We start from the raw sequence: 27685 nt of genomic DNA on the forward strand, positions 1-27685 counted from the left end.
ATGGGATTTAAGGAGGCTGCGAGGTGGGGGCCCAGACCAGGGGAGGGAGAGGGAGCGCGGGGGGGGGTCCCAGGGGACAGCGAAGGGGAAGAGCGGAATGGAAGAAACCTCAAAGGAAGAGGGGCTGCTGAGTGATGGGGGGGGCAGGCTGAGGGGGCGGGGCGCAACTGTGCAGTTCTCCAGGGAAGCCAGTGACTGAGGGAATAGGGGGGAAGGGGTCCGGCCCGGGGGGAGGGGGCTGGCCCGAGGAGGGGCTGGCTGGGGAGGGGTCCGGCCCGGGGAGGGGTCTGGCTGGGGAGGGGTCCGGGCCCGGGGAGGGGTCTGGCTGGGGGAGGGGTCCGGCCCGAGGGGAGGGGTCTGGCTGGGGGAGGGGTCCGGCCCGAGGGGAGGGAGGGAAGGAGGGAGGGAGCGAGGTGGGCCTCGGGGAGGGGGCGATGACGGCGCGTGTCGGAGGAGGGGCTACCCGCCGAGCCCCGGACTTGTGGGGCCGCTTCTCCCGCTGCGCGGCGCTGCCGAGTCCCGGCCGCCAGGGGGGGCGGGAGCGAGGAGCTGGGCTCGGAGGCGCGGCTCGCGGCCGCGGGGCGGGGCCCGCTTTGAAGGCTGCGGGACTACGCGGGGCTATACGGCCGGGCTGCGGCGCTAGGCGGGCCATTACGGGCCGGCCTCCGAGGTCGCCGGCTGGGCGGTTTCGGGGCTCGCGGCGGTCGGAGGTTCGAGTCCCGCCCCGGCGCTCGCCCCGGCCGGCTCCCCCTCCCGCGCCGGGCCATGGCGGGGGGCGCTGCGGCCGAGTCCCCGCACGGGCTGTTGGGGCGCGTGCGCTTCCTGCAGGAGGCCGCCCGCTGCCTCCGCGCCGCCCGCCCGCTGCCGCGGCCGCTGGCCTTCGTGCCCCGAGAGGTCCGCTACAAGCTGTGCAAGGACCCCGCGGGCCCCGGGCCCCCGCGCTGCGTGCTGCCCGTCTGGGCGGCGCCCGACCCCGCGGCCGCCGGCCCCGCCGCCCGGCTCAGCGGCCGCGGCAGCCTGGGCAGCATCGAGGTGCAGCGCGGGGGCTGCGTGCGCGCCACGGGCGAGGAGCTGTGCAACAGCCACGGGCTCTGGGTCAAGCTCACCAGGGTGAGGAGCCCCCCCCGGGAGGAGGGCCGGGCGCACGGGCCTTTGCCCCGGCCGAGCGGGCACCCCGCCCTGCCCAGGGCCGCTTCCGGCTCTGCCCCAGGGGCCCATTGAGATGGGGGGGATGGGCAGCGGGGGGAGCCCTTCCCAAGAGGCCCGGCCTCAGGTCCTAGTGGCCCCCTGACGAGGCAGGGTGGAAGGGGCCACCCCCATCCCCGAGGTCTCCCAGCAGGGGTCGCCCGCCCAGCCCTGAGACAGGAGGGGATGGAGGGAGGAACGGAGGGCCCGCTCCTCCCTGAGCAGCTCCTCCGGGCCCCCCTTGCCCCAGACCTGTCCAGCCACCCCCTCCCCGCCTCCGGGCTCTGACCCCCTCCCCGCCTCCTGCCCCCAGGAGCAGTTGGCAGAGCACGCGAGCAGCTGCGACCTCCCCGAAGGCTGGCTCCTGGCCTGCAAAAACGCCGAGGGCGGAGACCGCCTGGTGCCCGTGGCCTCCACCGACCGCCTGCAGAGGCAGCAGCAGCTCTTTGGAGTGGACTACAGGCCCGTGGTCAGGTCGGCCCGCCCTGCCCGCCTCCTCCAGGCAGGCCTCCGGGATCCCCGGCTGACCTTTGGCCCTCCTAGAGCAGCGGGAGGGGGAGGGGAGGGAGGGGGAGGGAGGGAGGGAAGGAAGAAGGGCCCGGAAGGGAGAGGGAGGAAGAGGAGGGAGGGAAGGAGAGAGAGGGAGAGGGGGGAGGAGGGGAGGGAGAGGGGGGAGAGGGGAGGAGAGGGCCCTCCCCTGCAGCTCTTGGTCTGTGTGGGCCCGGCCTTGGCCCCCCTGCAAAGCCCCTCCCGCTCAGGGAGGCCGCCCGTGGGTGCCTGACCTGCCACTTCCCGAGTCCCCGCCCAGTGCTCCCTGCCCCTCCACTTAGCGCCTCACTGGTCCCTCACAAGGGGAGGGGGGGCCCCGGAGGGCACAGCCCGCGGCCTAAGCCAGCTTTCTCCTGCCCCTCCTTGGGGCCAGCAGGTGGGAGCAGGTGGTGGACTTGAAATACTCCCTGCGCCTGGGGGCCCAGCCCCGGCCCACCGAGGAGGACACGGAGGCCGTGGAGAGGCTGCTGTGAGTGGTCGGGGGCCCTGGGGAGGGGGGAGGCCCTTCCCCCAAACAGCCTTGGATTGGGCTTTTCTAGCTCTGGAAAGGGCGAGTTGAGGACCCCACTGTTACTCTGCCTAACTCTGTTTTCCTGTGAGGGGGAGGCCGGGGGAGGCTGCAAGGCCCGGAGGACTGTGGGAATCCCCCCCGTGTTCCCGGCCTGACCTGAGCGGGGGGGGGGGGGGGGGGGGGGCGGGCAGGTACGTGCCGCCGACGTGGACCTACGAGTGCGACGAGGATCTGGTCCACTTCTTGTATGACCACGTGGGCAAGGAGGACGAGAATCTGGGCAGCGTGAAGCAGTTTGTGGAGAGCATCGATGTGTCTTCCTACACGGTGAGGGGCCCGGCCCGAACCCGGAGCCTCTCGGGGCGTCCCCCGGGCCCTCGCTGCCCCGCTCTCGAGCAGGCGCTGATGCTGCCGGGCCCAAGGGCAGGGAACGGCCGGGCTCCGCCCTCAGAGGCCTGAATTCTCCAGGCCCCCCCCGGCACCCCCCGTGTCTCACCGAGGGGGCGGCTTTGCCTATTCCGGGCCCGGGGCCTGCCTTCCTGGCGCCGGTCCCAGTTACCTTCCAGAACACAGAGCCCCGTCTGACTCAGTCCAGGACTGGGGGGGGGGGGAGGCCTGTCCGGGGTCCCCCAGCCCGAGGGCTCTTCCCAGCGGCTTGAAAGGTAATGAGCTCTGAGCTCCGAGGGGCCTTCGGGGTCGCCCACCCCTCCCTTTGCAGGCGCTGGGGAAGGGTCCGGGCGCGCTCACCAGGGAAGAACCAGGCTTAGAGCCCAGGGTCCTGCTCCAGGCCCAGGCGCGCACAGTGTGCCTTTGCACCGGGCTGGGAGGGAGGCTGGTGTCCGTCTCCCCTCACCCATCTCCCCTCACCCATCTCTTCTCCCCAGGAGGAATTCAACGTCTCCTGCCTGACGGACAGCAATGCAGACACCTACTGGGAGAGCGACGGGTCCCAGTGCCAGCACTGGGTGCGCCTCACCATGAAGAAGGGCACCATCATCAAGTGAGAGAGGCCATCCCCCCCAGGCCCCCCCAGTACCCCCCTCCCCCAGGGGTCCCCCCTCCCCCCAGTGCTCCCCTCCCCTCCAGGGCATCCCCCCCAGGGCCCCTGCGGCCCGGGCCTGCCTTGGGCACCCTGCCAGTGCTGGGAGGGCCCCTGAGCTGCCCCCTGAGCCTCGGTCTCCTGCCAGGAAGCTGCTGCTCACTGTGGACACGACAGACGATAACTTCATGCCCAAGCGCGTGGTCGTGTACGGGGGCGAGGGCGACAACCTGAAGAAGCTGAGCGACGTGAGCATTGACGAGTACGTGGCGGCCCCGGGCGCGAGGGCGGCCCCGGTGCTGGGGGCGGGGGGCGGTTGCCCTTCCTGGGCCTGGGACGGAGCCTTCTCCCCTTCCCTCCGTGTTCCAGGACCCTGATTGGGGACGTCTGTGTGCTGGAGGACATGACCATCCACCTTCCCATCATCGAGATCCGCATCGTGGAGTGCCGAGGTGCCGGGGCGGGGGCCTGGATGGGGGGGTACCCCGGCGGCTGCCGCTCGCCCCTTCACTATTTTCTTGCCCATAAAACGTGGGGGTTGGACTTCCGAGGTCAGTCCCTGCAAGCTGCCGAACCTCCCCGGCTTAGCTGGGGCAGGACCTTGGCTCTTCCCCGGCAGAGGGCACAGGACGGGACCAGGAGCAGGGCAGGAGCTCCCCGGGGGCTCTGGGGGGTGGGGAGCGAGGCGGGAGCTGGGGAGCAGGAGGGCTCGTCAGCCGCGGCTCCTGCCCGCGTGTCAGCCCCGGAGGCGGGGGCCCGGGAAGCTGGGGCTCACTCACACGATCTCCCTGGCAGACGACGGCATTGACGTTCGCCTCCGAGGAGTCAAGATCAAGTCGTCTAGACAGCGAGACCTAGGGCTGAGCGCCGACATGTTCCAGCCCGCCAGCCTGGTGCGCTACCCACGCCTGGAGGGCACGGCGCCCGAAGTCCTGTACCGCCGGGCTGTGCTGCTGCAGAGGTGCGGAGGCCTGGGCCCCGGGGAACGCCCGAGCCGGGGGTGCCCATCCCCCGCCCCGCTGGGTGCCCCTGAGCCAGTGGTGCCCATCCCCCCTGCTGGGTGCCAGCTGCAGCCAGAGCTAGGATGCCCCTTCTGCCCCCTGCCCGGACTGAGCCCCTGCCACATCTCTGCCACCCCCTGCCCAGGTTTATCAAGGTCCTCGACAGCGTCCTCCATCACCTCGTACCCGCCTGGGACTACAGCCTGGGAACCTTCAGTTACATCAAGGTGAGCGCCCAGGCCGGAGGGGGGGCTGGGAGAGCACCTGTGCACCGGGGGACCCGGGCTCTGATCCAGTCCCCGCCCCCCTGCTTGCCCAGGAGCCCCCCTGGGGCAGGGCTGGGGTCTCATGCTGCCCCTCCTTCCCCCCTAGCAAGTCAAGCAGTTCCTGCTGCTGTCCCGCCGGCGCCCGGCCCTGGTGTCCCAGTGTCTGCGGGACTCGGAGAGCAGCAAGCCCAGCATCATGCCCCGGCTGTACATCAACCGGCGGCTGGCCATGGAGCACCGCGACTGCCCGGCCCGCGACCCCGGCTGCAAGAACGCCGTCTTCACCCAGGTGGGGGCCGCAGGAGGCAGGGGTGCCCCCAAGGGGCAGCGGGGGGTGGGCTCACACTCCCCTCCCTCCCTCCCTCCCAGGTGTACGAGGGCCTCAAGCCGTCGGACAAGTACGAGAAGCCTCTGGACTACAGGTGAGTCCTGCTGCAGGCCCCTGCCGCCCACCCTGTGGCCTGGCATTCAAGGCCCCTTGCTCACCCGCTCTCCTCCCCATCTCCCCATTCCATAGACAAAGAAGCATTTATTAAGCTCCTACTGTATGCTGAGTCCGGAGGAGACGGTTTGGGGATGAACCCGGGGCCAGCTGGGGGTGCAGGGAATAGAAGGCCCTGCTCTAGGGGCCTGGAGTCAGCCCCAGGTGCTCAGTTAACTTAAGGCTTATTAGCTGCAATCCTGGCCAGTCACTTGACCCCAGTTGCCTTCCAAAAAAACGACAAAGAGTTAGGCCCTGCTGGCCCCGGGGGCTCCCCTTTGAGCAGAGCGTGGAGGGCGGCCCTCTTCCCTGTCCCGGCGTGGGGGTGTCCGAGGAGGCCTCCAGCTCCGGGGGTTCTCAGTCCTGAGGGGCCCACATGGCCTAGGTTGCAGTGCCCCCGCAGGGAGCTCAGCTTGGATGCCTTCGCGAGTGGGGAGCTCACCCCCTGCAGCCGCAGCCCTTGGTTCCTGGGCCACGTCCGTGCTGGCTTTTCTCTCGTCTCTGGGCCGAACCAGGCCGGCTCCTGCTCCAAGGCCCTCCCCGGGCCTCTCGGGGCTTCTCTCACGTGGACTTTGCGTCATCCCCAGGCCGCTGGCCGCCCGTCCCGAGCTTTCCCTTAGGAAGGGGGGCCGCCCCTTGGGCAGCTGACGTTTAACCGGACTCTCCCCAGCAGCGGAGCCTCAGTTCCCTGGCCCAGCTCCTGGAGGGGGGCACTGTGGGGGTTTCCTTGGCACTGCGTGGGGCCGGGGCCCGTGGGGATTTCCCAGGCCCGCTCTGCTCTTCTGCCCCCACCCTTCCTGGTAGCCAGCAGGAGCCCCCTCCCCGTTCGGTGCCTAGAATCCCCCCCTCCCCGATGGCCGCCGGGCCAGGCCATCCATGAGAGTCTCTGTCCCAGTTCTCGGGGTGCGTCTCGTTCCTGCACTGGCCCCTGAGCCCCCAGGGATGGGATCTCTGTCTCGGCATACAGCTGGTGCTTAATTTGTGCGCTTGGGACAGAATGGGGGCCCTGCATTTCCTTCCCGCCCCGGGACAGCTTGTGCTGGGGCCGGGGGTGGGCATCTGGCTCTGGGTGGGCCACACAGGGCGGCCGGGTGATCAGGACCCCCGCTCTCCCGGCAGGTGGCCCCTCCGCTATGACCAGTGGTGGGAGTGCAAGTTCATTGCTGAAGGCATCATCGACCAAGGTGCGCATGGGTTGAGTGAGGAGGCCCTGGCAGAGCCAGGGAGGGCCCCTGTACCCCGAGGGGCCGTCCCACCCCCTCAGGCCCCACTGATAATCTGGAGCCTGCTCTTGACCCTCTGAGGAGGGATGGGGAGTTCACTGCCTGCCTTTGGGAGGGCAGAAGCGTCCTCCCGCTGGGTCTGAGTCTGCCCCTTCCCAACCCTCCTTGCCCAAAGGGGCACCCATTGTGTCTGGCCCCGCAGACCTGCTTTGAGCCCTGTCCCTCCGCCACACTGGAGCCCCCTCCCCAGACAGACTGTGGCCGGAGGGGGCGGAGTCTGGGGCCGCATAAAGCCGTTGCTTTGGGGGGGGGGGGCTCCAGGGGGCGGTTTCCGGGACAGCCTGGCCGACATGTCCGAGGAGCTGTGCCCCAGTTCAGCCGACACTCCCGTCCCCCTGCCTTTCTTCGTGCGCACGGCCAACCAGGTGGGTGAGACCTCCAGGGGGAGGAGGCAGGGAGGGAGGAGACCCTGCGGCCTGAGCAGGAGGCCTGGGGCTGGGTGAGCGGGGGAGCCAGAGGAGCACTTGGGACTGGGGGCGGAAGGACGGGAAGAGGAGACCTGTGTAGGAGCCACAGGGCACCCTCAGGCCCCAGGGATCGTCGCCCTCTGGCCCGGTGCCGGCCCTCGGCAGAGACGAGGCGCCAAGGCCCAGAAGGCCGGGACTGCGGCCGGGAGACGTCCTGAGACCTCCTGACCGAGATTCTGGGGCAGCAGCTCCCTGGAATCGGGCCCGGGCAGCCTGGCATTAAGGCCCGGAGGGGCAGCCCAGGCTGGCCCTCTGCCCTGGCCTCCGTCCCCGTCCCCTCGCGCCCCCTGACACCCCCCCTCCCCGGCAGGGCAACGGGACGGGCGAGGCCCGGGACATGTACGTCCCCAACCCTTCCTGCCGAGAGTTTGCCAAGTTTGAGTGGATCGGGCAACTGATGGGCGCTGCCCTGCGGGGCAAGGAGTTCTTGGTGAGTGGGCGGGTGCCCGGCCAGGGCAGGGGGGAGACCGAGCCGCAGGGGGTGGCACCGGGCGGGGGCGGCACGGCACCGTGGGGAGTGCTCCGGCTTGTCCTCAGAGCCCCGGGTTCGAATCCTTCTAACTGGCTGTGGCCTGGGCTGAGCTGCCCCATCCCCCCGGCAGGTGCTGGCCCTGCCCGGCTTCGTGTGGAAGCAGCTCTCGGGGGAGGAGGTGAGCTGGAGCAAAGACTTCTCTGCTGTGGACTCCGTGCTGGTGAGTGACCCCGGGGGGGGGAGGCGCGGGTCCGGCCGGCCCTCGGGGTGCTCTCCCCCCTCGGCCCCGGCCCCGCCCTTCCTGATGGCGCCCCTCCCACTCCGGGCCCAGGTGAAGCTCCTGGAGGTGATGGAGGTGATGGACAAGGAGACCTTCGAGTTCAAGTTCGGGCAGGAGCTGACGTACACCACGGTGCTCAGCGACCAGCGTCTGGTGGAGCTTCTGCCCGGGGGGGCCTCGATGGCCGTGAGCTACGAGGACCGCGGGCGCTTCATCCAGCTGGTGCAGAAAGCCAGGCTGGAGGAGAGCAGGGAGCAGGTGGGGGCCCGGGGCTGGGGCAGGTCCTGGGGCTGGGCAGGGACTCACCGGGCTCAGAGGGCAGGGCCGGGCCTCCCAGGCTAAGGGACTGAGTGAGGAGAAGGCAGGGGCTCACCCAGGCCCGGGGGGCAGAGCTGGGCTCCTGGGCTGGGGGACAGGGCAGGGGCCCACCCAGGCCCGGGGGCAGAGCTGGGCTCCTGGGCTGGGGGACAGGGGCGGACCTCCCGGGCTGAGCTGGGTCCCCGTGCTTCCCCTCCTGCCCAGGTGGCCGCCATGCAGGCGGGGCTGCTGAAGGTGGTGCCCCAGGCGGTGTTAGACCTGCTCACGTGGCAGGAGTTGGAGAAGAAGGTGTGTGGGGACCCCGAGGTCACAGTGGATGCCCTTCGAAAGCTGAGTGAGTGCCCGACCTCCAGGCTGGGGGGGTATGGGCGGGGGTCTCCGCTCCTTGGTGGGTGGGCAGGGGGCTGAGCGCAGGGATGCTCCCTGCTGAGAATCCTCCGCCACAGCCTCCCCTGGCTCAGACCCTCTCCCTTCCCCCCCCCCCCGGCTCGGCCACAGCCCGCTTCGAGGACTTCGAGCCGTCGGACACCCGCGTGCAGTACTTCTGGGAGGCCCTCAACAACTTCACCAACGGTGAGTAAGGTGCAGGGCCAGCCTGGCCTTCGCCGCCCGCCCTCCTGGCGACCTTTGTTTCCCATGGAGGGGGCCGCCTGCCGGGGGCCTCAAGTGATGTCATCCCTCCTCAGAGGACCGGAGCCGCTTCCTGCGCTTTGTCACCGGCCGCAGTCGCCTGCCCGCCCGGATCTACATCTACCCAGACAAGCTGGGGTCAGTGGGGCCCGGGGTCGGGCTGGGGGGTAGGGGGGAGGAGGGGGAAGCTCACTGGGAACGGGCCCTGCCCTCTAGGCAGCCACAGGAAGTCAGGTGACGTAGGGGACAGCCCGGGGGCCCCTCCTCGGGCCCTCGCTTCTGTAGAAGGGGGGAAGGGGGGAGGGGAGGGGCTCGATGGCTTCCAGGGTTCCCTGCAGCTCCCAACCCCGACGTTCACCCTGAGCCCTTGTGATTCCAGGGCTTGTTTCCTGGGGGACACACTAAGTGCTCCCTGGGAGCAGCACCCACAGAGGGAGGGTAGACAGGGAAGGGGGCCCCCTTTTATAGGACGGGTTGAGGATCCTGTGGGCTGTGGGTTCAAGGGGGCCCTGGCTCTGACTTCTTGGCTCCCGCCCCCAGCTCAGAAACTACTGACGCCCTGCCCGAGTCTTCCACGTGTTCTAGCACTCTCTTTCTGCCCCATTATGTCAGGTGAGTGGTCTCTGGCCCAGGCCTCGGTGCTTGAGGGGCCGGCTTGGGGAGGAGGGGTCGGCCTCTTTCTGAGGTGGGGGGAGGGGCAGGGAGGGGCCTTCAGACCAGACGTCAGGACAAATAACTGTTCTCAGCTGGTCCGCAGGGAAACGGTCTGGGGGGGGGGGGGGGCAGCGAGCTTCCCGTCATTCTCAGCATCGGAGACCTTGTGGACGGGAAGCTAGAAGGGAGGTGGAAGGAGACCAGGGTCGTGTTCTGTCTCTGTGCTGGGAAGACAGGAGTTGGGTCCCTCCCCCCACTGCCCCAGCCTCAGTTTCCCCCACGCCCAGACACTGACACCGCCCCCTTCCCCCGCACAGCGCCAAGGTGTGTGAGGAGAAGCTGAGGTACGCCGCCTACAACTGTGTGGCGATCGACACAGACATGAGTCCCTGGGAGGAGTGAGCGCCGGGCCTGGCAGTGCCCCCGGGCAGCGTGGCTCGGGCTCTGGCCCTCAGAGTGCCTCAGGACAGCAGCGAGTGCCTTCTCTCCCGTGCCTCCGCCGGGGGCCGATGCCCTCCCCGTCTTTCTGAGGCTGGGCTGCTCCAGGGGGCCGGGAGGCGGCTCCCACCCAATAAACCACTAACCCCCTCTCTTGGGTCAGCTGTGGTTCCTTGGAGTCGCGGAGGAGGCAGGGGTCAAGCTCCGGCTGGGCTCGGGTGCCTGGGAGAGCTGGAACCCCCTGGCCATGGGGCCTCAGGCCTGCTGGGGTTCTGCAGGGTTCTGGTGCTACCCGGCTTCGGGTTCCACCCGCGTCGGCGTCCCTGGAGCCCGGGAGACTGCTTTGTCCCGACATTCAGCTAGAAACTAGATCCTCGCCCAGCCTCCCAAGCTTCCTCCTCCCCCAGAGGAGCAGCCATCACTTCTTGGACTTTTCTTGGGGGTGGAGGTGGGGGCTGGAGCAAGGCCTGAAATCCTGCCTTGGGGATGTGAGCAGACAGAATCGTAACCCAAAGTATGACCTAGTTAGCGCGGGATCCCGGGCGTCTCCCGGGGAAGCCTTATCCTGCAGCTCTGCCTTTAAGGCGCAGGGTCCCAACCTTTCTTGTGTCATGGACCCCCTTGGTGGGCAGACTCCTTCTCAGAACGCTTTAAAATTCTCTATGTATCTTCCAGATAATCACAGGAAACTCACTATAGTAAAATGCAGCTGTTGTGTTAAAAAAAGAAATGAAACAAAAATAGACTTATGGACCCGAGTTAAGAACCCTCCCTTAAGGGACTGTCCACTTGGGGCTTTTGAATTCTTTTCTGAGAGTCTGGGAGACTCTGTTCTCACAATCAGGTCATCCTCCCTTTTGTCTGTAGCAGGCTAGAAAAGAAAGGGCCTTGGCCATACCCTCGGAGGATGTGAGGTAGGTGGGCTAACCTTCCTCTGGATAATCACGTCCTTCCTAAATGCAGCCCCCAGATCTGAGCAGACTCCAGCTAGGTGTGGTCCGACTAGGGCCGGGGAAGACAGGGATGATCGCTTCTTCCCTTATTTCTTGGAGCTCGGCTTTTTATCACGGGTTTCTTTGGCCATCCCATCGTGCTGCTCATCAGGAACTTGTAGTCGAGCCGCTAAACACCCTCCCGATTTTTCCCCCATAAACTGCCGTCTCACTGCACCTCCCTGATCCTGGACTTGTAATGCTGATTGTTTGGGCCCAAGTGTAAAACTTTACATTTATTCCTGCTGTGTCTAGTCTCCTAAGACATTGATATCACTTTTATTTGTGCATTCTCCCATTTGATTACATATTCCTAAAGAGCAGGAACTTAATGTTTACTATGATAGGGATCTTTACCTTATATGAGGCTGATAGACCATATCCCCAGGGACCTGGCTCCATCCCCTTTCCCCCCACCCCCTTTTTTTTTAAACATTTATTTATCTATCCATTTATTTTTTGCTGAGGCTAGGAAGTATTAAGTGTCTGAGGCCAGATTTGGACTCGGGTCCTCCTGACTTCAGGGCTGGTGCTCTAACCACTGCACCCTCAGCTGCCCCTTCCATCTGCCTTTTAGAGTTCCAGGGGTACCCCTGAAGGTATCAGTGGCGGTGGGATATGTTGTCAATGCTGTTAGCTTGAGCCCTCATTCTGGTGTGTTTCCTTCAATAGCAATCAACAGTTTCCCCTTCTAGCTAGTGTCACTTGATACATCTTCAGGATCACTGATGCTACTAATTGGCAGCCTCTGTATCAATTTGATCAATTAACATTAAGTAGCCTGCAAAACCGTTTTCCCAGAATTAGCTAGATCAGAAGTACAAAAACTTCCCCCCAGCCCGGGGACTGGTGCTCCCATTTACAACCTCAGTCCTTGGAGGAAAGGGGAGTTTACAACAAAAGCCAGAAAATGCTTCGGATTAGAGCACTTGGGTTCAGGTCTGGGCTTGACCATTTTACTACCAGATCGCCTTTCTAGACCTCAGTTTCCTCATCTGTATAATGAAAGGGTTGCAACTATATGACTTTCAGCTCTAAATCTGTGATCTCCCAGACCTCCTTCCTGCCTTTGGGGAGATGCTAAAGGGAGATATCTCCTTGTGGGAGTCAACCTTTTCTCATCCATTTTTACTATGGTCAATAAATGGTGACCATTGTATGTTGACTATCTGAGTTCCATGACTAAGAGGGATTGTGGCTTATAAAGACTAGGTTCTAGGTGTGGGATAGGGATATCAGAGCTGTGTAGTTAATATTCTTGATGTTCTGAGCAATTTTCCATAGCCCCTGGATGATTTCTTAACCTTGTTACCTCTTGAAGTTTTTTCAGTGGCGATTTCATCCCCTCAGACTCTGTTCAGGGGCTTGGTTAAATGTGGTTTTCGAGGGAAACTGGGAGAGCTTGAGCAGCTTCTTGATTTTACTCCGCCACCCCCATTACAATGCTTGAAGCTGAGGACCAGAGATTGGAATAAACTAGCTAATTGGAGGCTGAGCATCCTCTCATGGCCAAAGGAGATCTCTTATGTGTCCTGCTCTTTGGGATGCCTTCTAGGGTTTTCCTGGCAGTTACTGGAGTGGTTTGCCATTTCTTTCTCCAGTTCCTTTTACAGCTGAGGAAACTGAGGCAAATGGGTGAGGGACTTGTCTAGGGCTCACCCGGCCTGAGTTGGCTGTTAAATGAGGTCTTCCTGATTATGTGCTGGTGGCATCCCACAGCCCAGCCAGAGAGGATACTGTGGCACTTGGGGATATTATTCCACTCATGCAACAACAAAGGTATGTGGTCATTAACTTTCCTGGTGGCTCCGGGAGAGCTCAGGGACCTGCTGGACAGACGTTTGCTGGATGATTAATGCAGTGACACGCTTCCATCGTGTAAGGAAGGCTGTTGGGGAGCGTCACTGTAGTGTCTCAGGTATCATGAGAAAAGCACTTTGTAAACAGCAAGTCATCAAAACCAGGAACATTTTTCTTTGTGGAGGACTGCCTACCACTGCTCAATGAGATGATCTCCACTTAACAGTTCCAGGTGCCTTCGGAGCCACCGGTGTCTAGGAAGCCCCAGAGTAAAGACACAAGTACGGGGTGGGAAGGGCTCAGCTCTGTAAAGTTTATGCCCTTGAGCCGAGTGCTGACCAGTTCTTAGCTCCATGTCCCTCTCCGCCACCCCCACAGTAGAGTGTGAGTTGGATCCGTGGCTTTGCCCTTTTTTGTATCAAGTCAGTAAGAGCTTAGCAGATGCTTGTTGTCTGCCCGTCCTCCAGCGTCTGGTTTGACTTACAGGTTGGCTCACGCTACGAGTTCCAGCCTGGCTGACACGTGCTCCCGATACACAGCTGGGAAAAGTCCCAGAGTGCACGAGCTTGCTCCATTCAGGACAGTTTTGCCATTCTGATGACAGCAGGGGAAACCACCAACACCAGATTCACGTGTTTACAGATCATTCCACACCCTATTAAAGAAGGAAATTTTCCTTTAATTCTCTTGGAAACATTAAACAAATACCAGGAAACTATGTCAAAGCCTGTGATAACCCCATTAGGCCGTTCCTGGGGTGGGGAACAAAATTAGCCAAACACCAGTGTTTGAGGGCTGACATTTGGTTGATAAATTGGGCTGGCTCTCATCTCCCCCTTTTATCTTTGATCCAACAATCTGAAAACAATGATTCCTTTCCCAGTGGCTAGTCCTCAGCTAGCAAGTGGTTAGGGGACAAGGGTCCTGCAGCGAGATGATGGGGTAGGCTCAGGCAGACTGCTGAGAACCCTTAAAGGGTCTGTGAGAACTTTCTGGCCTCCCACGGGGTCTCCTTCCCAGCATCCTGTGGGAATAAGGAATGTGAAATAATCATGTAAGCAGAAACCTAGGGAGTCATTTCATTAATTGCCTGCGATAGCTAATGGTTTTCATATTCATGTTGGCAAGGGCTGGGACAGACTCCAGGCTCAGCCTTGGTCTGATCTGTAGGACCACCCAAGTGTAAAAGCAGCTAGGGGCCCTTTGGGGGACCTTGACACCACAATTTTGGGTCTGTAATGTTGAAAATCAAACAAAGCACAGAATCATGGACAAAATTCTCCAAACTGGACTCCTATTATTTCTTTAAGCTATATATTATTTTATAGGCAGGAGTGCTAAAGAATTGGACTTGAGACTTCTCTCCCCAACACTGAAAGTTTGATTGAACTGAGCCTCCTGTTTTCCTCTCTGTTCTCTGCTGTGCATTTTTTTCTTTCTTTGATTTTTTTTTCTGTCAACCCTTTTCCCTTGCCTGAAATCCCTCACATACACCATAAAGAGCCAACAAAAAAGCAGAGCACCAAGATTTGTTGGGTGGGAAGTTTACTAACCACCAAATGTCATTTTTTTTGCACATATATGACTCAAGATTATGAAATAAGAATCACATCTAATATGACTCAAGATTAAGAAATAATAAAAGAGCCTGAGGACTTGTAGAAAAAAAATGACGCCTCAACATTTTCTACCAGGAACAATTTAGTTAAGAAGAAAATCCAGGGATGCTAGACAAGGAGAATCTCCAGATAACATAACAAAAGATGAAATTACTATTTCTTTATAAAAAAGGAAACGGCTATTTACCAGTATGGAAATATTCCATATCTGCTATTTATGTGCAATCAGACTAGCCCCTTGTAACCCCAACCTAGAAAAATAAAAAAGAAGATATAATGTGCTCCAAAACAGCCCCAACCTGACCTGCTTGAATAAACATTGATACTAAAAAATAAGAAAGAAATAAAGGAACAGAAATTGACACAGACAGACAATCAGTGTTTCCTAAGGAAGTTTAATTTATTTATTTAAATCAGTTTTCACAATTAAGAGACTCAATGATTTGCCTCAGGAAATATTTTGATCTTGTCCATCAACAGGGGGCTGCACAGTAGATAGAGCAATGACACTGAATTAGGAAAAGCTGGGTTCAAATTTGATCTCAGACACTTACTAGCTATTATCTTGGGCAAATCATTTCACCCTGTTTGGCTCAATTTCCTCATTTGTAAAATGGTAAAATGAGCCGGAAAAGGAAATGGCAAGCCTCTCCAGCTTCTTTACCAAGAATACCCCAAATGAGGTCTGAATAAGTTAAACACAACTGAAGAAAATGGCAGAACACACTTTTCAAGAAAATCTGGCATACAAGGATAAAGCAGATTAGAATAAAAACACATTTCGAAAATCTTACAGGCAAATAGATTATGAATCTCATCACCGAACAAAATAGTGAGAAGAGATGGAGGGAAAATGAGTTTTTAGAAAGTTTAGGAAGTGATCCAGTTCAGCTAGACTTCTTAAGAACTTTTGAAAACTAGAAAAGACTGTCTATATTACTACAAGAAACTTCTCTTCATCAGAGATTGGGGAGCTACTACGTTTGGAATCTAACTTAGTCCTTGGTGTGATACCGACATAAAGAAGCAGGAGCGCAGTAATGAACTGAACGAGCTACACCCAGCAAAGAACCCTGGGAGATGACCATGAACCATTACATAGAATTCCCAATCCCTCTATTTTTGTCCGCCTGCATTTTTGATTTCCTTCACAGGCCAGTTGTACATTATTTCAAAGTCTGATTCTTTCTGTACAGCAAAATAACTGTTTGGACATGTATATTGTATTTAATTTATATTTTAACATATTTAACATGTATTGGTCAATCTGCCATTGGGGGAGGGAATGAGGGGAACGAGGGGAAAAAGTGGAACAAAAGGTTTGGCAATTGTCAATGGTGTAAAATTACCCATGCATATGTCTTGTAAATAAAAAGCTAATAAAAAAAAAAAGCAGAAGCACCATCAGACTTATTCTCTAGAGCAGTTAAAGAAGATCAAGACCGATAAATATAAAGCCATTTATATTGGCTCTTTTTGTGGCGGCCAAAACCTGGACACTGAGGGGCCGCCTATCACTTAGGGAACAGAGGAAAAAGTTGTGGTATATGAACGAGTATGGTTTTGCCATGAGATAGTGAGGCTTTCAGAGAAGCCTAGAAGGACGTGTATAGATGGAGCCAGAGGGAAGTGAGCAGAAGCAGAGAAGTGATTTGCTGACGACTTTGTGGAGAAAAACAACTTTGAGAGACTAAGACTTGGCAGTCACAGCTCCAGAAGGCTGACGGTGAAGTCCTGACCGAGGTCATGGATCCCAGGCAGAATCGGGGCGGATCCTGGGGAGCTCTGCCCCGCCGAGAGGGCGAGAGGGCGCGCGGCCCCCAGGAGAGGGCGGACAAGGGCCCCCCACTGGCCAGATGGAGAAGGAATGAGCAGGATGGAGATGGCTTCTAGTTGCTAGGAAACCTCCGCCTGGGGAGCCGCAGGACCGGCATTTAGGGCCCTCTGGTGGGCAGGGGGAGGACTGCAGCATGTGGGAGACCCGGGCTGGATAGACAGGAGGGCTGGGGGATTGGACGTGTTGCCCCCTGGCGGAGAAATCGGTCAACTCCTGGTGATGTTTGGCGCTTCCGTAGCCTTGCTTACACCAGGGCAGCGGCCGAGTGCCGGCCCGGTGTGTCACACCGTGCTTGCTGCGTGGCTTAGGGGGCTGCTCCGGAAGCCAGGGGCGGGATGGGGGATGGGAGGTCCTGGCCTCCTGTGCGCGGCGCGGAGCGGGTGAAGGCCGCAGGAGAAGGGGGAAGAAACCCCCCTCTGGCTGCCCCTCCCCCGCCTCCTCCCTCTCCTCCTCCTCCTCCGGGCCGGCCCGAAGCCCTCCCCCTTCCCAGGGTCTCCTCTGCAGCACCAGCAGGGCGGCGAGCAGGGCGGCTGCCCCGAGGGTGGGGGGGGGGGACTGGGCTTCCCAGGACCGGCCCCCGGGAGGGGGAGGGGGGGGCAGGCAGCGGGAGGGAGGGGGCGGAGGGGGCAGGCAGCGGGAGGGAGGGGGCCGCTGCGCCCTGCGGAACTCGTGAGCTCCCCGGGCCAGCGGCTGCTCCCCCCGGGGAGCCGGCTCTGCCCCGCTTACCTGCCCCGCTGCTCCGGAGGCGGGGAGCTCGCCGCCCTGCAGGCCGCCCTCCGCCGCCTCCGTCTCTCCTCGCGTCTCCGAGCTCGGAGGATGCTTGCTCGGCGCTCGTTTAGTTCTGCTTGGTCCTGGGTCTTGGCTCCGCCCCCAGCCGATTGATGTGTGCGGACATCTCTGCGCAAGCGCAGTACCGCGTGGTCGCCATTGGGCTGTCAGTCTGGCATGCGACTGAGCAGTGGAGCCGAGGTAAGGCTTGGGCGAGCGCGGGGGGCGTCTGTGTGTGAGAGCCCGGGGTCTCTGAGCGGGGGGGCAGGGTCCGCACGCAGGAAGCCTCGGGGTCTCCGACCTGGGGGAAGGTCCGTCCGTGGGGCTCCCGGGGGCTCTGACCTGGAGGGAGGGTCCGTATGTAGTGAGCCCTAGCATCTCTGACCTGGGGGGAGGGTCCGTCCGTGGGGGTCCCGGGGGCTCTGACCTGAGGGAGGGTCCGTCCGTGGGGCTCCCGGGGGCTTCGACCTGGAGGAGAGTCCGTCCGTGGGGCTCCCGGGGGCTTCGACCTGGAAAAGGGTCCGTCCGTGGGACTCCCGGGGGCTCTGACCTGGAGGGAGGGTCCGTCCGTGGGACTCCCGGGGTCTCTGACCTGGGGGACGGTCCGTCCGGTGGGGTCCCGGGTCCTGACCTGGGGGAGGGTCCGTCCGTGGGACCCGGGGTCTCCGACCTGGGGGAAGGTCCGTCCGTGGGGCTCCCGGGGGCTCTGACCTGGAGGGAGGGTCCGTATGTAGTGAGCCCTAGCATCTCTGACCTGGGGGGACGGTCCGTCCGTGGGGGTCCCGGGGTCTCTGACCTGGGGGGAGGTCCGTCCGTGGGGCTCCCGGGGGCTTCGACCTGGAGGAGGGTCCGTCCGTGGGGCTCCCGGGGGCTTCGACCTGGAAGAGGGTCCGTCCGTGGGGCTCCCGGGGTCTCTGACCTGAGGGAGGGTCCGTCCGTGGGACTCCCGGGGTCTCTGACCCGGAAGGCGGATCCGTTGTAAGGAGGGTCTCTGGGGAGGCAGGGTCAGTGTGAAAGCCCCAGGGTCTCAGAGCTGGCGATCACGCGGACGTAGCACGAGTGGGTTTGGTTGTCCCGGCCTCTCCCTGGTTTCAGTCCCGGCCGGGGGGTGTCTGCCCGCCCCAGCCTTGCGGGTCTTGCGGAGAAGCAGGGACTGAGAGCTGGGCTGCCCTCGGAGGGACACCGCATCCTGCCCGCCTCCCAAGGGAACCTCCCCTTGGCGCCCAGGATTTCTTGGCTGCTTACGGCTTAAATCGGCGTGGAGGGACCTTTGTGGGGCTTCTGTTAACGGGAGTTAATCTTGGGGCAAAGCCTGAAATTACAGGAAAAGTGGCATTTTAGCAGAGATTTGAAGGAAGCCGGGAGCCAGAAGGCAGAGCACTCCAGGTGTGGGGGTGCCAGGGGGAATGCAGAGCTTTGGGAGAGAAATCTTGTGAGAGAAGCGGCCGAGAGGCCAGTGTTGCTATAGGAGAGGGAGGGGGCGATGGAAGCTGTGAGCAAACTCGGGAGGATGGGGCAGATCATGAAGGGCTTTAAAAGCCAGACAGCATTTTATCCTTTGATCTGGGAGGTGACAGGGAGCCACGGGAGTTTATTGAAGAGGCGCATGTTTGTGTGACACACTTAGACTTGTCTTTGGGAAGATCGGTTTGGTGCCCGAGTAGAGGATGGACTGGAATGGGGGATGTGGCAGGGAAACCCATCAGACTATTGCAACAGTAGCCCAGGCTTAAGGTGATGAGTGGCTCCTCACCCCCAGGTGAACACAACTCATCTTTAATGTATGTTTCAAAGTGAAGAAATTGGCTGGGGAAATGAGCAAACAAGAAGAAAAGAACTTAACCCTCAAAAACGACTACGATGGTAGGGAAGAGCAACATAAACCAAGATATATTCTCCAAAGAAGACTCTGAAACTAGCTACAAAGTTTCAAAAAAAACAAAAAACAAACAGCTAATCTAACTTAAGGCCAACAAGAATCACTGGAAGAATTAGAAGAACTAGATAAGTGTGGTAGAGGAAAAACTGGGAAAAGAAATGAGAATGATGCGAGAAAAGTATGAAGATAAAAGAGCACAAATACTCTAGGGAAAAATACTTTTAAAAAACAGAATTGGCCTAATAGTAAAAGAGGCATAAAAAGTCGCTGAAGAAAAGAACTTTAAAAGCAGAATTGGCCAAATTGAAAAAGAGAGACAAAGATTCATTGAAAGAAGTAATTTCTTAAAAATTAGAATTGGGCAAGTGGAAGCTAATGGCTCCCCAAGACTTCAGGAAACAAAACAAAATTAAAAGAATGTAAAAAAAAAAAAAAAGTAAAATGCTTCATTGGAAAAATGGTGGGGAAAAGAGATCAAAGAGATAAGATTATTGAACAACTCAAAAGGTAAAAAAAAAAAAAAAAAAAAGCTAGATAACATATTTCAAAAAATTATCAAGGAAAACTGCCTTGATTTCTTAAATCCAGAGAATAAAATAGAAATTCAAAAAATCCAATAATCACCTCCTAATTCTAAAGACCAAGGACATGGTTGTTAATTAATTATGTTGGGATGATCTCCAAAAAAAATTCAGGAATAAGACAAAGGGTTACCTTGGGAAAAAGAGCAAGGGAAAGCTGGAATGGAGAAATTTTTCTCACATAAAAGGGGCTTGCAAGGAAGAGCTTTTATAGCTGTGGACTGGTGTGGGATGCAATGCTTGAACCTTACTCATCAGAATTATTTCAAAGACAGACATCTTTATTAGCTAATAGAGAAATAAGAGGGAAAGGGAAATAAGGGATGAGGAGATGATAAAAGGAAGAATGGATTAAAGGAGGCAGTCAGAAGCGAAACTTTTTTTTTTCCCTTGAAATTCTGTTTTGCTTTGTTTTTATTTTTTTATTTTTCTTTCTTTCTTTTTTTTTTTATTATAATAACTTTTTATTGACAGAACCCATGCCAGGATAATTTTTTACATTATCCCTTGCACTCACTTCTGTTCCGATTTTTCCCCCTCTCCCTCCACCCCCTCCCCTAGATGTCAAGCAGTCCTGTATATGTTGAATATGTCGCAGTATATCCTAGATACAATATATGTGTGCAGAACCAAACAGTTCTCTTGTTGCACAGGGAGAATTGGATTCAGAAGGTAAAAATAACCTGGGAAGAAAAACAAAAATGCAAACAGTTTACATTCATTTCCCAGTGTTCTTTCTTTGGGTGTAGCTGCTTCTGTCCATCATTGATCAATTGAAACTGAATTAGGTCTCTTTGTCAAAGAAGCAAAATTTTTGAAGAGGGAAAGGATAAATAGAAGAAAATAGAATGCAGGGAAATGTAATCACCATGAATGTGAATGGGATGAGCCAACCCATAAATTGGAAGCAAATACAAGAACATGTTGTGTACAAGAGACACACTTGAAACAGAAAGTCACACAGTAAAGGGCTGTAATAGAATTTAATATGCTTCAGCTGAAGTAAAAAGGCAGGGATAGCAATCATGATCTCAGACAAATCAAAACAGAAACAGACCTAATTAAAAGACCTAATCAGGGAAACTACATTTTTCTAGAAAGTACTATAGACAGTGAAATAATGTAAAAAATTTTCACAGTAAATTTCATTAAGGCCTCATTTCTCAAACATATAAGGAACTGAGTCAAATTTTTAAAAAGTAAGCCATTCCCCAATTGATAAATTATTAAAGGATATGAACAAGCAGTTTTCAGAAGAAATCAAAATTGTAGTCATATGGGAAAAAAATGCTCTAAATTAAAAAGAAAGCATCTCAGAACTGTTTTAATTTGCCTATCTCACTCTTATCACCAGAAATGACAAATGCATAGCGGCTATACCCACTACTACTGTATCTCAAAGGAAAGAAAAGAAAAAAGGAGGACCTATAATGTATAAAAATATTTATAGCATCTCTTTTTGTGGTAGAAAAGGATTGAATATCAAGAATTGATTCTCTAATGAGGGAATGGCTGAATATATGGTGTGATGGTGATGGAATATTCTAAGAAATGGCAAGGAGGGGAGTGATTTCATAAAAACATGTCAAGATCCATATGAACTAATGTAATGTGAAGAAACTATACACAGTAACAGTAGTGCTGTAATGATGACCAAATGTGAAAATCTTGGCTACTCTGCTTAATACAGCGATCCAAGACAATTTCAAAAGAATCATGATAAAAAATGCTGTCTGTCTTCAGAGAGAGAATATGATCTCCAAGTGCACAATGAAGTATAATTTTACTTTTTTTTCTTTGTTTTGTGCCATGGGTAATATGGGAATACATTTTGCATGATTTCATTTGTATAATTGATATATTGTTCTCAGTGATTGGGGAAAAGATGGGAAAGAGGGAGAGAATCTGAAACTCAAAATTTAAAAAGAAAATGCTAAAAACAAGTTTTATACACATGTGAAAATGAAAAGGCTATTAGACCTCTTTGATGCCTATTAGGCAAAGCAGTTTCTGTTGAATGATAAAGTTGGGAAACAGACTACAGAGTAAAGAAGGGAATGAGAGGAAGTGGAGGCACCTGTTGTAGACAGCCTTCTCAAGAAATGTAGCAAAGAGGGGACAATAGTTAGCAAGGATGGATGGATCAGATATGGAGGGTTTTGAGGTTGGGGGAGATGGGTGTATTTGTGGGCAATAAGGGAGCATCTCGGAGACTGGGAGAAATCAGTGATCAGTAAGAGAATGAGGATGACAGGCGGGCAGTCTGCTGGAGAAGGAAGGGATAGAAAGGGAAGGGGATCACCCATACGTATTTACCTTGTCCAGGAGTGAAACCACCTCTTTATGTGCTAGGAGGAATTTGAATGAAACGAAGAGAGGAGAAGAGGGAACTCATGGCAGATGGCTTGGTTTTTCTTGTGAAACAGGCAGATTTCTCAGCTGAGAGAGTGGGGGGAAAGGGGAGCCATGGAATGTTTGAGGAGGGATTAGAAGACTTGGAAGAGCTGCCGTGGAGAGTGGGAGAATGAGTTGAGTTGAGAGAGATGATAGAATTACCGAGCAGCAAGGAGGGCCCATTTGAGGTTATATAACAAATATATGTATTGGACCCAATAAACACAGCTTTATGATTTGTGTTCAATAACAAATGTTAAGGATGAAAGTCAACAGAAAGTGAGTGATCCAGGATTGGGGTTTGGCAAGGAAGATCTTTGGCAGAATAATGGGGCAAAGAATTAAGATAAAAGCCCAGGGTATTGTGGAACTAGTTCTACAAAGGGTCAAGATGGGGAAGGGACTATGTGGTTGAGACTCATGATGGAAAATGCTGTCCGCTTCCAGAGAAAGAATGATGAGGTCTGAATACAGAATGAAGCATGCCATTTTCACTTTGTGTGTGTGAGTGACTTTTCCCTTTTGTTCTGTTTATTTTGCAGCATGGCTAATATGGAAATATGTTTCCATAGCTGCTGATGTGCAACCTATATCAGATTGTTTGCCCTCTTGGGAGTGGGGGAGAAGAAAAAGAGGAAGGGAGAAAAATCTTATAAAAAATGAATGTTGAAAACTATGTTTATGTGTGATTGGAAAAAATAAAATAAAAAATAAAATACTATTTACAAAAAAAAAAAAAGGAATTGTGAGGTTGAAGGTTTGGAGATGTAAGGCATAGGAGGTGGAATTTCAGAATTCGTGACTGTGGAAGTGGTACCATGTGGGTGATGGCAAATCAAGACTCTGGCCATCTTTGAGTCTGGCCATTTGAGGTCATTTGAAATAAGTGAATCGAGGGAGTGGAAGGTGAGGATTTTGGAGGTTAAGGGACTGGTCCTAGTTGTCCAGCAGAGACAGGATTGCAGCCCTGACCTTCTTAGACTTCTGAATGAAACTTTATTTTATTTTATTTTTTTTCATGTGGTAACCATTTTAGTTTATTTACTACTAGAATTATTAGGAAGTTCTTTCTTTTTTTCTTTTTCTTTTCTTTTTTTTTATTATTTATTTAATAGCCTTTTATTTACAGGTTATATGTATGGGTAACTTTACAGCATTAACAATTGCCAAACCTCTTGTTCCAATTTTTCACCTCTTACCCCTGACCCCCTCCCCCAGATAGCAGGATGACCAGTAGATGTTAAATATATTAAAATATAAATTAGATACACAATAAGTTGAATGAAACTTTAAAGCCCAAAGAATCCTATGAAACTTTTCGCTATTTCTCACACTGAGTTTCTGGTGGCACTTACTGATGGTAGAGCTCACAGATGGCTGAAAGGAAAACTGTATTTTCATCACAAACGGACCCTGCTGATGGGCTCCCTCTTTGTATTTTCAGGTTGGAAACATGGAGTTCCAGGCGGTGGTGATGGCTGCGGGAGGGGGATCCCGGATGACAGACTTGACCTCCAGTGTTCCCAAACCCCTTCTCCCTGTGGGCAATAAGCCTTTGATCTGGTACCCGCTGAACTTGCTGGAGCGTGTCGGATTTGAAGGTGAGCTGGCGGGATGCTTTGGGCCCTGTAATTTGTCAGATTTACGAAGGGCTGGCAAGCATGGAGGCAGCTTCAGAGGCAGCTGAGTCACAGGCAGGGAGGCCAGCTCAGAGCTTCAGGAAGGGCCTGTTGGAGGCCTCTGAGGGAAGCCATGAAGTGCCCTGCTGTCTTCTGGTCGGATGCTCAGACAGCCACAAGCTTAGGAGTCCGGGCACAAATCAAAGTTTGAGGAGTGGAGTTTCCAACTTCTTGCTGACGAGGATGAGCGGCCCCTCAAGTGAGGCCATTGTTCAGAAGCAGCTGGGCCGTGCAGTGATGAGAGCCTGGAGTCAGGACGGGCGGTCCTGGTTCAAGTCTGGCCTGAGGCTCTTGTTTGCTTGGGGACTATCCAAGTCACTTTATCTCTCTGACTTGGTTCCTTCATCTGTAAAATGAAAGTAATAACCTCACAGAGTTATCCTGAGTATCAAATGAAATCATGATTGTAAAGCACTTAGTGCAGCATAAGCATTCTTTAAATATCAGCTGCTTTTACTAGTATTATGATGATGATTACCACCTGTGTGTAACTCTAGGCACGTCATCTCTGCCTGCCTCAGTTTATTCAGCTATACAGTGGGAATAACAGCACCCACCTTGAAGGATTGTTGTGTCTCCACCTTAGTGAGCAGCTCAGGACTCTGGCCCAGACTATCAGAGACAGGATTTGAACCCAGGTCTTCCTGGCTCTGAGATGAGCTCTCCATGCGTAATTGCATGCTGGCATTCACCCTCCTTATACTAGTAATAGGGGATAATAATCCCTTTGTGCTCGCCCTGGTCAGACTGAGCTCTCATGGGCGGGCTGGAGAGTGCCAGGGTTCACTGACCAGCATGGGTTCTGGCCAGATGATGATGGGAGTTGTGGAGAAAAGAAGAGACATAGGAAAGATGTGGCAGTTCTTCAGGGATTTGAGGGGTTGTCATATACATGGGGTGTCACCTATTTGTGGCCCCCAAAGGCCCCTAGTACTTGGGGAACTATACAGAGTCAAAGTGAAGCTTCAGAGAAGACTTCCCTTCCTCCCAGCTGTCCCAAGTGGAATGCTGGCTCCTCCAGGGAGAGTCTGTGAGATGGAACTCTAAGGGAAGCACTTTCAGTCAGTTCTGTCATTAGGAGAGGGCCCTGCCCGAAGCCAGAGGGAATGAGGTTGAAGGCTCAAGGAGGGAGAAGTGACCAGAGGTCAAAGGGAGAGTGGGAGCTGCTGTGGCTTCTTCCTCAGGGACCTGGGAAGCCTGGAGACCAGCGGCCAGGGTGCTGCATGTAAAGGACCAGGGCAGTTACTGAGGGGTGTGGGAAGAGCCAGGGCAGAATCTTCCAGAGCGCTGCTTTCTTCATAGGATGAATCTTAGAGCAGTCATTTGCAACTTTAAAAAAAACATTAAATTTACTAACCCAGATTGCTTTTTTCTCTTCTTCTCATTCCTTCAACACTGGGGGAAGTGGGGAGGAGAGGAGGGGCTGCACAGGGAATCCCAACATATGAGCATAAACAAACAAAACAGATCCTGGCACTGACCAGGGGCAAACTTATATGTTGTCTTCTGCCCTGAGGTCCTCCCCTCTCTGTCAGAAGGTGCTTCCTCTGATAGCCATCTCTAGGGATGAGAAAGTGGCTTTTCAAGATACCGACGAGTGGGATTGCTGCTCTGGACCTATGAATAGGGTTCTGACAGATGTCCTCTGGGCCTAATGCAGATGGTGGCTTTGCAGCCAGGCCTTTCTGCTTCTTTGCTTATGGAAATTTCATGTTCGTCGGTGTTTGTCCAGTGCAGAATGACAAAGAGAACTGAATAGCTCTTAAACTATCCTGCTTGTTTGTAGGCTGAGAAGTTAGGGTATTTATCCAAGTGATACTCTCACACTCCACTGACTGACCCTTACAGGGGGTTAAAATCTGGGGGAAATAGCTATCTGTTGTTAAGAAAGTGACTAGTTTTTTTTCCTCTTTTTTGTGACAGAGGTCATTGTGGTGACATCCAAAGATGTGCAGAAGTGTTTGCCGTATACAGATTTCAAGATGAAACTCGACGTGGTGTGTATCACGGATGAGGCCGACATGGGGACAGCCGACTCCCTGCGCCATATTTCTCAGAAAATTAAGGTAGGAGACCTTTTTTCTTTAACATTCATTCTCACTCTGCCGTATACAGTCTTTTAAGAATAGTTTCTGCCTGGTAAGTCTGAAATCCTGCTGCTGCTGACCTTGTGAATGATTTTGCTGGTGACCAAGAGGGCCTTCTGTCTCATGGACAAGAAAGCCTGGAAGGTCAAGGAGTTTTTAGCTTGCACCACAAGCACCAGAAGTGAACTCTGTTAGAGAGTAGTTAGTCAGTGTTTTATGTGTAGGGGAAGAAAGAGTCAATGGGAAAGCTGACCATGGTTTGCATCACACATGGTTTTTCACAAATTGATCACTGGATTTTTAGGTCAGCCAGTAGAGTAGAATTCTGAGAAAATGTGCAGCTTCTAGCCAACATCTTTTCTGTTCTTTCTTTCTGAGTCTTCCCCTTTTGAGGCAGCCTCTGATTGAGCTGAAGTTTGCCTCTGTATGTTCCCATTTTTTGTTTCAAGTTCAGTCCTTAGACACAGGTGCTGAGACTTTTTGGTTAGCTAGAGGGATTAGTCCGAGTTGTAAAGAAGCATCCTCACTCATCTTTCTGGTGTGTTTCCATGACTTCTAATTGAAAATTAGGGGTATCCTTGGGCATTGTTTGCTTGAAGACCAACAATGGCCATAACTTGCTCGGTCTAGTCTGAGGAAATGTTGATGGTCCTTATACCATCTCCCAGTCTCACAGACAAACCTCAAGTTTAGGAGTATTCTCCAGGAATTGAGAGTGACTCTTTGATGATGTCTTCTTGACCTCCACCAGCGTGCTTCTCTTCAAGATGATTAGTTGAAAATCCTTGTAAGTCGCTTTTAGAAAAGGATATATTTACTAAGGTGGTACAGTAAGAAAAGTTGGAATGAAAACATCCCCCCAGAAGTCTGTGTTCTACTCCTCCGCAAGCACATACCTAGTACTGAGGAAAGTGGACCCGGGCTTAGAGATGCTGTATGGCGAAGGGGCAACACATTTGCTTGGTTGCGTTTTCTCTCATTTGTGGGGATGCTTAGGTTTCTTTCAAACATGGGTAGTCAAGGTCTAGTCTGTTGGCTTCCAATGTAGAAACTCCACTCAGCTGCTGCCACCCAGGACAGGTGACTCGACAATGGTGAAATGATGGGAATTCCAATGTGCTTGGGAGCTTTTGAAGCTTGCAAGGTCCTCCCAGTCTAACCAACCACAGTATATCCCAGATAATGTTAATTTGTGGCTTTCTAAGTCAGTTTGCTCCCTGGGATCAGTTACTATTTGAGTTTACTATTGATGGGGTGAACTGACTTCAGAAAAAATTTGTGTCCCTGGTAGCAACCCAGTTTCTGAGTGGGCTTCAGTGAGGAACAAACTGACCCTGTAGAATTATCTTGTTCTGACAGAGCTGTCCTGTACTGTCGCCCAGTCACCTTGTACAACTTGGAGATTAACCTGTAGACATCAGCTCCCAAGACCATGGACTCCAGTCTCTTTGGGAATGAAGGTTGTTATCAGGGACCTGGTCTTTTTCTGGAGTCCATTCCTATCTTAGTGATCTCATCAGCTCAGTTACCGTCTCTATGCAGATGATGCCCATAGCTAGATAGCTGTAACTTCTCTCCTCATCACCAACATGAGGTTTCCCCAGACAGGATGCTAAAGGGGTCTCTGCCCCTATGCTAGTCTGTAAGGTGGGGGTCAGGGAGCTCTGGAAGAGACCCCTTTGTCAATAACTTCAGGACCACTTAGGGTCTCCATCTTGCTCCCTATTCTCTCATCAGCTTTCAGGACTTCAGCATTTGGGTTGACTCCCCTCCTCTGCCTTTACTTCCGCCCCTCTGGCCAGCCCAGAGTCTCACCTCAGATCTCCTCCCTTCCTGGAATTAAATCTCCAGCCACATGAGAAGTGCTTCCTTCTGTCTGGGGTTCCCTGCCCTTTCCCTTTTCCTCTCTCTCCTTTACAGGAACCTTTTTCCTCTTACTGTGACCTTTGCTCCTTGACCTCTTCCTCTGTGTCTTGGCCCTCCTGAACTATCCTTGACCACTAGGGTTGTTTTTCATTTGACTGCTTCACTGACCATACAAGTCTTTGTTCCCTTGTCTTTCTGATTCTCACCTGAAAGTCATCATCTTTGGACAACAATGTCACCTGTCTCTTTTCTTGCTTAGCTCGGTCCTGCTTTAGACCCTCCCCTCCCCCCCACATACACTTAGAGCTGTTCCATCCTAGGTAGATGTGATACCATGCGACTCCTTTTTAAAAAGGGATTAGGAAATGTTCTCTAGAAATAGCTTTTTCAGAGCCAAGCACCGGGGAGTTTAATGTATTCCCTTCCTTTGCTAATTTTGTGAAATATTTAAAAAAGAAGAAATTGGGGGGGAGGGGAGCAGACAGGTGCTCTTCCTTCCTTCAGGTTCTCCTAACTAATAGACAACTTGTTCTACTTTTGGAAATAATTAGCGTTTTTAAAAAAAAAAAAAAATTATTTTTTTTATTCTTTCTATATACATGGGTAATT

At 54.6% G+C, this 27685-nt stretch overlaps 3 protein-coding genes across 3 annotated transcripts in view; 2 read left to right on the forward strand and 1 right to left on the reverse strand.

The window, feature by feature from the left end:
- Nucleotides 1–586: 586 nt before the first annotated feature.
- HECTD3 (HECT domain E3 ubiquitin protein ligase 3) lies at nt 587–9724 on the forward strand. The gene is made up of 21 exons (XM_031969230.1): nt 587–1110; nt 1499–1659; nt 2111–2203; nt 2437–2572; nt 3130–3245; nt 3433–3546; nt 3654–3736; nt 4080–4245; nt 4431–4512; nt 4658–4840; nt 4921–4973; nt 6152–6216; nt 6577–6680; nt 7093–7212; nt 7385–7474; nt 7586–7792; nt 8057–8186; nt 8351–8425; nt 8539–8620; nt 9023–9094; nt 9454–9724. Exons 1-21 carry the CDS (start codon nt 766–768, stop codon nt 9536–9538), a joined length of 2562 nt encoding a protein of 853 aa, XP_031825090.1. The 5' UTR covers nt 587–765; the 3' UTR covers nt 9539–9724.
- A 6005-nt stretch (nt 9725–15729) lies between these two features.
- Nucleotides 15730–16750, reverse strand: LOC116423571 (serine/arginine repetitive matrix protein 1-like). The gene is made up of 2 exons (XM_031968557.1): nt 16737–16750; nt 15730–16684 (listed from the first exon to the last, which is right to left on the reverse strand). The coding sequence occupies exons 1-2, from the start codon at nt 16748–16750 to the stop codon at nt 15730–15732; spliced, it is 969 nt and encodes a 322-aa protein (XP_031824417.1).
- EIF2B3 (eukaryotic translation initiation factor 2B subunit gamma) overlaps nt 16639–27685 on the forward strand; it is a 74218-nt gene continuing 63171 nt past the window's right edge. The window contains exons 1-3 of the mRNA XM_003767183.4: nt 16639–16791; nt 22889–23045; nt 25047–25189. Coding sequence (XP_003767231.1) covers nt 16768–16791; nt 22889–23045; nt 25047–25189 — 324 coding nt within the window. The 5' untranslated portion in view covers nt 16639–16767. The remainder of the gene's footprint in view (nt 16792–22888; nt 23046–25046; nt 25190–27685) is intronic.

The sequence above is a fragment of the Sarcophilus harrisii genome, chromosome 4, assembly GCF_902635505.1.
Source record: "Sarcophilus harrisii chromosome 4, mSarHar1.11, whole genome shotgun sequence".
Taxonomy (NCBI): Eukaryota; Metazoa; Chordata; class Mammalia; order Dasyuromorphia; family Dasyuridae; genus Sarcophilus; species Sarcophilus harrisii.

What these genes read in the sequence shown, in the direction of transcription:
- HECTD3 (XM_031969230.1), top strand. Translation starts at nt 766, where the DNA reads ATGGCGGGGGGCGCTGCGGCCGAGTCCCCGCACGGGCTGTTGGGGCGC. An exon ending in GAGGCCGTGGAGAGGCTGCT is followed by an intron (nt 2,204 to 2,436) that starts GTGAGTGGTCGG and finishes GGGGGCGGGCAG; the next exon opens with GTACGTGCCGCCGACGTGGA. An exon ending in CCGCATCGTGGAGTGCCGAG is followed by an intron (nt 3,737 to 4,079) that starts GTGCCGGGGCGG and finishes TCTCCCTGGCAG; the next exon opens with ACGACGGCATTGACGTTCGC.